The sequence below is a fragment of the Pecten maximus genome, chromosome 6 (genome assembly GCF_902652985.1).
Source record: "Pecten maximus chromosome 6, xPecMax1.1, whole genome shotgun sequence".
Taxonomy (NCBI): domain Eukaryota; kingdom Metazoa; phylum Mollusca; class Bivalvia; order Pectinida; family Pectinidae; genus Pecten; species Pecten maximus.
Window position 1 is genome coordinate 40,184,173 of NC_047020.1, and position 13,165 is coordinate 40,197,337.

At 36.6% G+C, this 13,165-nt stretch overlaps 1 protein-coding gene across 1 annotated transcript; it reads left to right on the forward strand.

Annotated features, from left to right (window-relative positions):
• The first annotated feature begins 102 nt into the window (after window positions 1-102).
• On the forward strand, window positions 103-12,610 carry LOC117329770 (DNA-directed RNA polymerase I subunit RPA49-like). Its single transcript, XM_033887900.1, has 12 exons — window positions 103-234; window positions 1,863-1,972; window positions 3,295-3,371; window positions 4,007-4,092; window positions 4,948-5,003; window positions 5,902-6,058; window positions 7,003-7,080; window positions 8,229-8,325; window positions 9,162-9,301; window positions 10,373-10,463; window positions 10,954-11,076; window positions 12,420-12,610. The coding sequence occupies exons 1-12, from the start codon at window positions 183-185 to the stop codon at window positions 12,571-12,573; spliced, it is 1,221 nt and encodes a 406-aa protein (XP_033743791.1). The 5' UTR covers window positions 103-182; the 3' UTR covers window positions 12,574-12,610.
• The last annotated feature ends 555 nt before the right edge of the window (window positions 12,611-13,165 follow it).

Below are 13,165 nucleotides of genomic sequence, written 5' to 3' on the forward strand. Positions count from 1 at the left end.
TAAATCATTCATCTTCAAAAAATATTATTGAACGTGTGCAATGCATCTTGAATATTCGGACAAAAATCCTGCCCGTCTTTAATATTACCTACCTTTCAATAACTTCCGAAAGTTCACACGTGTGAAAAGTTTCTCGTTTACTGTATGGTTTATGATAAGAATTTACCTTTGATGGAACAACAATGACGGATGTGACACTAGATGTACCTAGTGAGAGGAAGTCGGTTTTGATAGGTAATACATTTACGACATTTTGAGTGAAAGATGAGGAAGAGCGCACCTTATTGCTGCTTCAGACATAGGGAGAGAATTGGTAGATCCCTTTACAATTATTACCAGATTACAACTGTATTGACCGATCCAGTGAGCCGCGTCATTATGAATCAGCTGATCGAGTTAACTGTGTAATTAAGCCAAGTTTCTGATAATGTGAAGTTTTTCACAAAACCAGGTTTCTGATGCAGTGAACAGCTGACCAAATGTTACCAAGCCATGCCAGGTTTCTTCTGATCCACCACAGGGGTTAATTGGGTAATGAATGAAAAGGTCTATGATAACGATATGAATTGAAAATAGAGTCGAGATCAATATAAACAAATTCATTACAAACCCCTTTGCTTTTGTTTATATTGATTTCAACTCTATGTTTGATTATTGTCATTATCATAATCATTCACTACATACAAATGATCATGAACCATCTACATAAGTCAGGATTCTGATCCACTGAACTGTGTCAATAACTAACCAAGGTTTCTGATCCAGTGAACTGTGTCTCTAAGCCGGTGGGAGTTCTCTGATCCAGTCAGTAATTTTATTTGGGCACACTTGGGACCGGATATTGGCCTCTTGATTTCCCTAGAGAAATTTTCACCCCAATTGTTAGTTTTCCTTGTGTGATATTGTTAATTCATACTAATTTTCTCAAAGCCAGTGAATCATATCACTATGCCAGGTTTCTGACCTAGTGAATTGTGTCACTAAATGAGGTCTCTGATCCAGTAAACTGTCTCTAAGCCAGTTTATCTACTATACATGTACTGATATACAGAAAAGAATCTTGCTTCACAGGCACAAACCTCATTGCTACTTGTACCCAAGGAAAACTTTGGAACAAGTTCCTTCCTGGAGTGGGAATACATATATGTGCTTGGCTAGGACATGGCTAGTGAGGACCAGAGGATTTTTCCAGCATTATAAGATAGAGGACCCAGAATTGATCCTTGGTGGAGGCACTGGAAAAAAAACAATGACTTAAAAAAATGAAATGGACTTTCTTCATGTCACTGTATGACAGTGCTTTATCTCATTGATTATTGATATTTGGTTGTATGTTCCTGTATACTGACCCTAGGTTTAATCACCTATAAATCTAGTCTACAGAGTGTTACATGTATTGTCCTGGCCTTTGTTCGTTTACGTCACATATGTCCCAATTTCTGTTGTCAGATGACAGAGTATTGTATGAGTTGCCAAAAAATTTATATTTGAATACCTTTAGTTTAAAGAATTATTCTTTTTTATTGTTATTCGTAATAGCAGTGTCACAAGCTAAAAATCAAATAAGGTGGCCGGGTGGCCAAATGGTAACTAACTTGCCTTTCACCTAAAGCTAGCCAAGCTGGAGTTTGATTACCTGATCAAATGTGATCAAAGGTGATTTCCTCCAAATACTTCAATTACCGGTACCTGTTAATGAAGCTTACAGTTTTTAAAAATCAAATAAATCCACTGTGGTATATATACTTATACACCATACAGGCAGTTATGATAATTGTTCATATCCTATATCAGAATATGTGCTGCAGTGGAAGATCACTACAAATTGAAGTATGAAAATTGATACAATATTTGTGTTCCAGCAAACTTCTCAAATGGCCAGGTAAATAGAAAGAGATGTGATGACCTGTCAATTGGCCACTTTGTGTCCTCACAGAACCGTCCTGGTGGCAAAAGGAAGAAACAGTTACTGGTAGGTAAATCAGGATTTCATCAGATGAAGGTAACTCCTTGTAAGTTATAATATACCACATGGAGAAATTCACAACCCATGGTACATACATGTATTATTACAATATTTGACCTAATAAGTGCACCTGTCCCTACTGGCACACCCCATTCCTTTTCATGAAATGAGGATTGGTGCAGTGATTAAATCATATAAAAAGAGGATGGGTGTGCAAATTTCAACAAATAAAAGTCCCCTACCTCTGATCTGCCAATATAATCTTCAGTCTTTTAAACAAAACCCTTTTGTGTTCACTTCAAAATGTGTGTAAAAGTTATTTTTTTCCAACCCAGATTTCACACAGAAATTTGTCTTTGTACATGGTTATATATTTACCATTGTATGGCACTGCCACTATATAACCCTACCAATTCAGTTGCGAGTTCACCAGCTTATGAACTGCCAACTGAAATTTGTATTTGAAAATTTCAAAAAAAAAATCGCACGACAAATAAAAAATCGCAGATGGTAAATATAAACATTGAACAGCTTTCAGTTGGCATTCATAGTCAATATGAATGCCAACTGAAAGCCGTTCAATGCTTAAATGAAGGGCTCCCCTTTTGTGTTTTTTTAAACACGTACAATGTAGTGTAATTATTAGGTCAAATAAGGTAGTATTGTATATATATGCATCATATACATATGTACAGACTTTGGGTTGGGAATATGTGACAAGTCGACGTCCTTGTGAGTAATTCTGACAAACAGTATCAGAGCAATCAGCTCAAAGGGCAATGAAATTTAGATGAAAAAGGTACGGGTAGATATTTTCATCAGTTCACCTAGATGCAAGTTATTTGTAATGGAGATGAAAGTGATGAAAATATGCTAGTTTATGTTTTTTCTGATTTTTCTGATTTTTTTTTTTTTGGCATTGAACTTGAAAAACAAATAAAATTTACTTTTTGGGTGGGCGTTTTTGCTGAGTTTGGAGAATGGTCCCAAAATTGATTTTTAATAACCGCCTACAATGTATATATTCTGCAACCAGAAAGTAATTTGGCATTAGTCCCCCCCTCCCCCCCAAAAAAAACAAAAAAACCCACATTATTCAAATATGTATACATTTTCTAGAATTGTTTAAGGATATTGATAATTGATTTAAAAAAAAATGCATTCAAATATATGTACATGCGATTTCATTTACCTGATATGAAATCTCTTGTGTATTGGAATGCAGTTAATGTAATAAATTACCACAAAAATCAAAATCAAGTGTAAAAGTGAATTTACTGAGAATAACTGTAGAAATTGTAGAGTTTGACTTTGTTTGTACCTTGTAGGTAGCCGAGACAGAGCAGATGGCATATGTTGGCCAGAACTTTGGAGTGTCGGCTGACAGATCACAGAATTTCTGCAAGTAAGAATTTTTGTTCTGAAAGATAACTCATAAATATAAAAAAAAACAGGGATCTGAATATGTGAAAACATTTCTAGTTGTGTAAGTTGCACAAAAATAATGGCACATATTTCAAATGTTTTATGATAGTATGCATATTATGCAATTAGTATATAGTGGAACTGGACCGGGCTGAGCACTGGTGGTGAGGTAGCTCAAATGGTTAAGAGTGTCCAAATAGAGTTTGGAGGTCTGGAGTTCGAGTCCTGGTCTGGTTGTTGCATTTTTCATCTCCTGTTACTTTGGTGCCCAACTAAATACCCGCGGAAGGTGGTATATGGTCTTGTGTGTGTCTTTGGGGTCAAAGACTTTTTTGAAGGAGGTAGGAATGTAGCAGAACTGGACCTGGCAGAGCGCTGGTGCCCAGATAGCTCAAATAGTTAGAGCATCCGTCTAGAGTTTGAAGGTCCCAGGTTCGAGTCCCAGTCTGGGTGTTGCATTTCACATCTTCTTTTACATTTATATAAGATTCTTGTCGGCATGCAATGTAATTAACATAAGGAAGACACCATCTTGTCCAATCAAACTTCGCGAGCGAGGTACGTATTAAATATTGTATCTTTCTGAAATGTCTGATAATATTTTTCATATTACAGGTACTATGTGGGCGTGAGAAACAAAGACACTGGAAAAATGACAATATGTGATGCTGAGATCTTCAACATGTTACCAAAAATTCCAGGTAAATACGTTCATTATTATGGACTAGTACAACAGTTTAAATTTGGTAGATATGAATAAATTAAGAATTACACAAATTTTTTACTTACTAGTACATTTGTACTCCGATCTTAATTTCTAAATATTTGGTAAAATTATGAAAGTTTGAACCATTGGAGAAAAAAAATGCATATTTTCGAAGGAAACTGTATTTTTACAAATCATTATCTAAATTAGAATACAAATGAAAAACAAAGCCATGGGCTCATGGTGACATATTGGTATGGCCTTTTGTCTGTTTTTGTGTGTTTTCTGTCATTTGTCATCCATCATGCATTAACTTATTCTTTGATCTCGATAACTTCAGTAGATATAAACAGATTCTGATGAAACTTGGTTGCATCCTCATATCAATAGGATATTGGATGATTTTGACAATCAGTCTGATTCATTCGTAACTTACAGAGTTATTACCCTTTGTAGCTTTATGACAATTTGACGTTGTGAACATGAAAACTTGAGTAAATATGAACAGATTTTCTTGAAACTTGGTATGCAACCTAATATTAATAAGATTTCTGTCGAGTTGGGGACTGATTTAATCATGACTTACTGAGTTATGTCCCTTTGCAGTTTTATTACCATTGGCCCTTTTGAACATGCTTATAAGGGTCAGATATGTTAAATCTGAGTTTAAAAGCCAAACTCATTTATCAATACATGTATGCATATACCTATAAGACCCATGGGCCTCTGCTTATTTGAAAACATGAATGAAAGATATAATGTACTTTTATTTGGGAAAATGAAAGCAGTTTCTTTTCGTATTTGGTGAACATTTTAAAACTTGTTCTTAAAAATTATTTAACCTCCACAGGTGATGACCCAGAGGAAAGTCAGAAAGAAGACCTATCCCGTAGTTTTCTGGAAAAGGTTTGTCTAACACTTCAGCTATCTAGACATCTGTGTGTTATGGAACTACTGTAAACTTACTTTATTTAGCCCATTGAGATTTTAACACATATCTGTATTTAGCGATATCAAATTTTAACACATTTTTTATATATAGAAACAGTGTATTGAAAGTGCAATTAGCGCAATCATAATTTAGTGTAATGCTTCTATAGCTATAGTGAGAAAGCGCTAAAATAATATAACTGCTAAAATATGTACCTAATCACCTCAGGTAAAGTATCTAGAGACCTGTGTATAGACGAAATGTATAGTATAGAAATAAAGATGTTTCTTTAAACATTTTGGTACTTATGTCAAGTTTGATAAAACCAGTACACTCCTGAGCAAAATCAAGTGGCAGTCAGTTTGAAACATTATATCAAGGGGCCGCAATAGCTCTGTCAGTTAGAATGCTAGCTACATAACCTCAGGTGAAGATCCGAGATGCGTGGTTTGACACTCCCTACCTGTGTCGGTTTGTGTTTCTCAAGAAACTGAGAAATGGGCTGGTCTGTTATGGTTATTTCCTGGGGCAAGACACTTTACCCTAATTGCTCTATATGACATGCACCGGGCCTCCTGTATGTTGGTCAGTGAGGTAGTCACCAGCTACTACATGGAGATTCTGCCTCAAAACGATATTGGCTGTTTATGGGGCGATGAACCCACCAAACAAACAAGAAACATTTAAAAATGAACTGAGGAAGAATTTTTCTGAAAGTTTAGTTTCTCCCCATTATGAAAATGGACAGAGTAGGTAGATCAGGCCAGTAATAGCTATGATATTAATTCAGCACTGAGATTAATGGGCTTCATTGATATATATGGATACACTGTATCAGTGTTGCTTGTGGTCATTCCTCATTTTGTACCGCAGAACGACTTCCTGACGGAGGCATTTGGCAGTAAGAAGAAGCAGAAAGCCATGGAGAATCGTTTGAGGAACAAATCTGCTGCTAAATCTATGGAGACTATTATGGACTCTGCTGCAAAACAAGCCCTTTCACAACAAACACACACACCGAGGCCGCAGGGTATGTATGTAATTAAAATAAGCAATGAAATTGGCCCTATCAGAGTTCTCCTATGAACAAAGGCCAACATGTATGTATAATAATAATAAATTAGTATCATACCAATTAAGATCTAATATTTATCACATAATCAGCAAGTTATCAAGTGAATTTGTCCCTGTAATATTTTTGCATATGTCACTTGTGTAATATACCCTGACATCAATTGTTCTATAGATCAGCTGTCTACGTTAAATTATGTTTGCCACATTTGACTTTAAAACCTGTCAAAATGAACGTTTTCTGAGTTATGTGATGAAAAAGTGTCCTAAATTTGTTTTTCGTTTTATGTGAGATTGTATGAATCTTACTTCATTGTTTTAATTTTTGTTTGCCAATTTGAAAGTTTGCAAAACTAAAAACTTCTGAGACTCGTTTCATAGAATCTCATATTAAGTGAAAATGCATTAAAGATCCAATATTTATCTGCCAATAAGCCCATGCTTGTAACAAACCAACTTGATAAAACATAATTTGCAGTTCGGTGGAAATGATAACAAATTTTTATGTCCTTGCCCTGCTCCCAGCTCACCTCTGTGTTTGCTGCAAGAGTTTTTTGTTCGGCCTCTGAGCTTATTGCAAGATAATTACGGCTGGTATACTTGACATGTGAGGAGATTTGTATCATTTGCAATGCCATGTTTTCATAGAAACACAAGCTACGAAATATGTACCGATATCTGTAAATAAGAATCAGTGATAAGTCGCATGCTTTCTCAGATTTTGCTAGGAGCCCTAATGATGCATTATATTTGCGACTTCTTGCCATGTCACATCAGCTTTGCGATCCACAATGTACCAGTAAAAAACTGGCAGATCAACATTCCATAAAAAAAGTTCTGAGAATGTTTTCATTGCTAACTGTGCCACTGCCACCACTCAAAGGAGATTGAATTCTGTTTTAGCTGAAGATCAGGTCGATGGCATCCCTCCATGTAACAAGGAAGCTACATCACCAAGGGAAGTCTACAGGCTCCATGACAGTGAGTGTCCACATTGTTATTACTACCAGTATTAATACAACAATGTCCGGGTACCAGATTTACGGTGATAACATTACTACCAGTATTAATACAACAATGTCCGGGTACCAGATTTAGGGACGATAACATTAGTAGCAGTATTAATACAACAATGCCGGGTACCAGATTTGCGGCCGATTAACATTACTACCAGTATTAATACAACAATGCCGGGTACCAGATTTGCGTCGATAACATTATTACCAGTATTAATACAACAATGCTGGGTACCAGATTTACGGCCGATAACATTACTAGCAGTATTAATACAACAATGCCGGGTACCAGATTTGCGGCCGATAACATTACTACCAGTATTAATACAACAATGACGGGTAGCGCATTTGCGGCTGTTAACACTCATTTAGCTTATTTTATCTACCACAACTACAGTAGGTTATATTCAGAAAGTTCATATCAACTTTAGTCACAATTTACCATATGTTACAGAAACTTTTTCTGATTTCATCACCTCAACCTTATATTGGTCATGTCATGACTCGCTGAAATGTTGAAATATTCTAGCAACACTAAGTATTTCATTCCCTAACAGTTGATCAGTAATCTAGTAATCCAATGAATTTATTTTGGTTGCTCTTTCAAAGATGCGTTCACTTGATTTTGAATAGCTGTGACAAGATATATAATCACAGCACGTAGTTTGTCTTTTTATTTCGCTTTAAGCTATTGTTGTGTCGGTGACAATCTAGTTATGTCGCCAGATGTTGAAGTTTGCAGGGCCCAGTTAAATAAGATCTTGTATAGGGTCTTCTGTGAGTCTTTGCGGTCAAAGACTTTATTGAAAGAGGCAGGAATGTAGCGAATCTGGACTGGGCCGAGCGCGGATGGCCAGCAGGTAGCTCAAATGCTTAGAGCGTCAATCTGGAATTCGGAGGTCCCGGGTTCGAGTCCGTGTCTGGGAGTTTAATTTTTCCTCTCCTTTCACTGAATATTTATATCAACCATGAGCTATAAAGTTTATGAAGATGATTATATGGTGTATCAAGTCTTGACCTTGAAATTAATTTAATTTCATTAATGTTCATTAAATGACCTTGACCTTTGAAGAACAATGGTATCATACATTGTATTACTTTCCCTTTTTACAGTTATCAGTCCACGTGAAATGGAAGCATTAACTGCCCCTGCCCAGGTGTTCTTTGATTCTAACTACGAACAGGTCAAACAGTGGAGGGAACAGCATACGTACGTAGACAACAGAGTTTGTTTATCTCATGTGGTTTTAAGCAATGAGTTTCGCAGAAGACAGGGATTTTCCTACAATAGAAACAGGGTCCGTTAAAAGGACCCATTCCCTTAAAAAATTCTTGAGAAAATTCCAAATTTGCCACTAAAAAAGTCACTTTTGAATGATTAAGTAAGTTTTATCTACAAAGACTTATAATAAAGTACTTTTGAAAAATAAAAAAAAACAGCTATCGATACAGTGTAACAAAATGATATAAAGGCAATATTCATCAAAGAAAAACTGAAATTTTTACCAATTTCACTATTTTTTTGTTTTTCCCAATGTCACATTTTGTCATGTAGATATTCCCAATTCAACATACCCTGGACCCAGTTGAAAAATTGTAGGAAAATCTCTGTAAGATACATCTTTTAAATCTTTTGTATTCCTTGTGATTTTGTTAGTCTGTGGATCCAAATCAACATTTAAAAGGTTTGGTTTGGTATGTTAATTATTTAAAATATCCTTTACTGTTATACAAGTGGGCAGCAATAGCTCCGTCAGTAGAGTATCATACAATGTAATATCAGGTCAAAAAGGTCAAAGTGTTTGGTCCCTAGCTGTAAGATTTATGGTTCTCATAGAAGCTGATGTTATGTACGATCCTGTGCAGTTTTGATTGCATCCAGGAGCAAGATACTTTACCCTATTGGTCTAGACATCGTCGACAGGCCTCATGTATGTTATTCAGCGAAATCAAGTATCAAGGATGTTTCTTTGTCAACTGCGACATAACTTCATTAAATAAAAGATACTTTCATTAGTACCATTAGTAACATTAGTTTCATTGCAGATATCCTGAGTACATTACAAGTCACCTTATGACCTTGCCGTTGTCAGAGGAAGAGCGTTGGAAGAAGTCGAAATGTCTACTGTATCTTCACTACCTATTCACACTTAACAACCTCACCACGAAGGTCCTCACACAGAGAGGTAGGTATAACACACAACATCCGGGTAATCGCACAGAGAGGTGGGTATAACACTCAACACCCGGGTCATCACACAGAGAGGTGGGTATAACACTCAACACCCGGGTCATCACACAGAGAGGTGGGTATAACACTCAACACCAGGGTCATCACACAGAGAGGTGGGTATAACACTCGACACTCGGGTCATCACACAGAGAGGTGGGTATAACACACAACACCCGGGTCATCACACAGAGAGGTGGGTATAACACACAACACCCGGGTCATCACACAGAGAGGTGGGTATAACACACAACACCCGGGTCATCACACAGAGAGGTGGGTATAACACACAACACCCGGGTCATCACACAGAGAGGTGGGTATAACACACAACGCCTGGGTCATCACACAGAGAGGTAGGTATAACACATAACATCCGGGTCATCACACAGAGAGGTGGGTATAACACTCAACATCCAGGTCATCACACAGAGAGGTGGGTATAACACTCGACACCCGGGTCATCACACAGAGAGGTGGGTATAACACTCGACACTCGGGTCATCACACAGAGAGGTGGGTATAACACTCAACACCCGGGTCATCACACAGAGAGGTGGGTATAACACACAACACCCGGGTCATCACACAGAGAGGTGGGTATAACACACAACATCTGGGTCATCACACAGAGAGGTGGGTATAACACACAACACCCGGGTCATCACACAGAGAGGTGGGTATAACACACAACGCCTGGGTCATCAGACAGAGAGGTAGGTATAACACACAACATCCGGGTCATCACACAGAGAGGTGGGTATAACACTCGACACCCGGGTCATCACACAGAGAGGTGGGTATAACACTCAACACCCGGGTCATCACACAGAGAGGTGGGTATAAAACACAACGTACACATAAATGGATGGAAGAATTCAAAGTGACTATTATATACCCGATTTAGTTTTCAGGGTATTCATAAACAATAGGTTCTGTGTCTTTTCCCTTTTGTAAATTGTAAATCTTTGAATGTTTCTAGTATAATGACTGATTAATAAGCATTGTGATGATGTTTGTGATGCAGTGCCATTACCTGTCGAGTGGCCGGGAGTTGTAATTGAACAGCTACTGAATAGATTCACTCTGAAGGTGGACTCCGGTGGCAGATTAAAAAGGTAAGCTGCAGGTTCTGGTGACTACATCATTGTTATACTCCCGTTGGCTGCCAGTCATGTGATGGTATATCCTGGTCCATTTCGTCAGTTCACTTTCCATGTCTTCACTCTCCTGACATGTGCGACTTTTGTACTTTACGGAGAGAGATTGTACCCTGGTATATGTATGGCCTGTTACCCAGCTCCCATTAAATCAAATTGATATAACTATATTTTTTATGTTAATGTTGCTGATTTCAGATAATTAATGGGCATTTGTTCTTTCTTTATGCCCAATTTTGTTTTATTTTGTTTACCCCCTTCAAACCTCAGATTTCCTTGTTTGATACAAAAACTTCTTTAAAATTTCATCCAGATTCACCAAAACACTTACTGTAATTATGTGTCTTTATACTTACTGTAATTATGTGTCTTTAGAAGATTAAGTGTAGCTTACTTTAAAGCTAGTCAGTCTGACATATGACGTTATTGTGATTCTGTTCTGTTTCAGGTGCAGGCCAGCTCGGTTGAAGGACAAAACAATATCTTATATTTTGGTGCTGTGTCTCATGATAGATGAATTTGAAGTGGAAGTCACAGAATTGATGAAGGATTTAAAACACTCATTAGTCAGGTAGATAATCTTTTATCTTGAAAGGAAGATAAAAAAAAAAAAAAAAATCTAAATAGGAGTTTAAAACTCTCCTTGGAGAAGGGAGATAAAGATAACTCTTTTATCTAGGCAACATAATGAAGGATTGAATCTCTTTCTGGAAAGGGAGATGACTTTTATCTAGAACTCTACTTGGGAATGAAAATAACTCTTTCATCTAGGTAACTCTGTCTTGAAAGGAAGATAACAAAATTAAAACTCTCATTGGAGAAGCGAGATAACTCTTTTTATCTAGGCAACACAATTAATTAAGGATTGAATCTCTTTCTGGAAAGGGTGATAACTTTAATCTAGAACTCTACTTGGGAATGAAAATAACTCCTTCATCTAGGTAACACAACTAATGCAGGATTAAGTCTCTTTCTGGGAAGGGAGATAATTTTTATCTCAAGCGTGCTAATGAATGAGGATTTAAAACTCTACCTTGGAAGGGAAATAAAACTTTCATTTGGGTAACACAACTGAAGAAAGTTTAAATCTATTTCTGGTAAGGGAGATAATTTTCTTTTAGGTAGCACAACTGATGAAGCATTTGTCAGCTTTCAATCTCTTTCTGAGAAGGGAGATAATTCTTTGATAGAGGTGATACAGGCAATGAAGGATTAAAACTCTCCTTGAAGAGAGATAACAGTTTAAGAAACATCCTTTAATATTTTGTAATTCCAAGCATTCCATCGTATAAATCATCAACACATCTAGTCTGGTCCTGTAATTACTATATTTTTATATATTAAAGTCCTTAGTTCAGACATCAGAAATATGCACAATTTCTATAGTTCAGACATCAGAAATATGCACAATTTCTATTGATGAAATCTATGTCCAAACGATGATTAAATGAGTGTTTGTGCCTACAAATAATGAAATTAACACCGAAATGTTCAGGAAAAAGGCGTATCATATTCAAATACCGTATGTCTTTGCGGTAATTAGTGATACTTCGGGTCGATTATAACTTTTACTACTTTAACTACTTTTACTAGTTTAATTTTGACTACCTAAACGTTATTCAAACAAAGGAATGCCCCTTTAAAGTAGTTTACATCAGTTTTTAACAGGTTGATAATTGTAAACATACTCGTATAATTCATAGATCAATAAACCCATGTCTGATGATAAGCCCACCCTTGTCTATTGCTAATGTTGACCACGACCACCTCGCCCCACCGGTCTTATTAAAGGATAGATATATCTCTATATACATATAAGTAGTCCTTGTTTCTACAATACATTGATCCTCTGCAGGATCGAATCAATATTGCATCAAAGTTTTCCTGTTTAATATAATCGTGTTTTTCTCACAGAGTACAGAACCATTTCCGTGCCCTAGGCTGCACTCTGACATCCAAGAAGGCTATAACTGAAGGGGAGCGGTCGTTTTCTGTTACATCTGCCTCGCTGAACCTGCCTCTCACCTTCCCGGACCCATCAGCCAGAGCAAAGAAGAAAGGAAGATGAGGAAAAAATTAGAACTAATAAATGCGTGTTAAATGTTGCTTCCATTTTGACTCATGAATATTGTAATAAATATATGTATTAATTCTATTGTGATGTCATACATTACCAGAGAGTATTTATGATGTCTATTGTGATGTCATACATTACCGGAGAGTATTTATGACACCACACAATTGTTTCTGTAGAGAAAAACATACCCTCCAGGTCGAGAAATTCCTTCCTTTATACAAATTGATTTGAGATTTTCACTTACATAACATTCCCATAAATAAGAGATTTGTGATCAACAAAATCATTACACTTGTGACTCTGTCATATGGAATTTACTAAACTCATTATATAAATTCTGTATGACATAGCCACTCATATGAAATCCTGTTGCTGATATCATAATTGGAAAACGTTTAGAGATCGGACATCATAAGTGAGTGAAATTACATCATGATATGGAATATACCAAGAAAACTTAGTCTTATACCCTCTGCTGGCCGTGATGCTAAACTCTTTAAAGCTGAAGTTATTGTAAATTGAAAAGTTTTAATCAACATCCTTCAAAACTTCCACATAACCAATTTTCAGATTATTCAAGCAA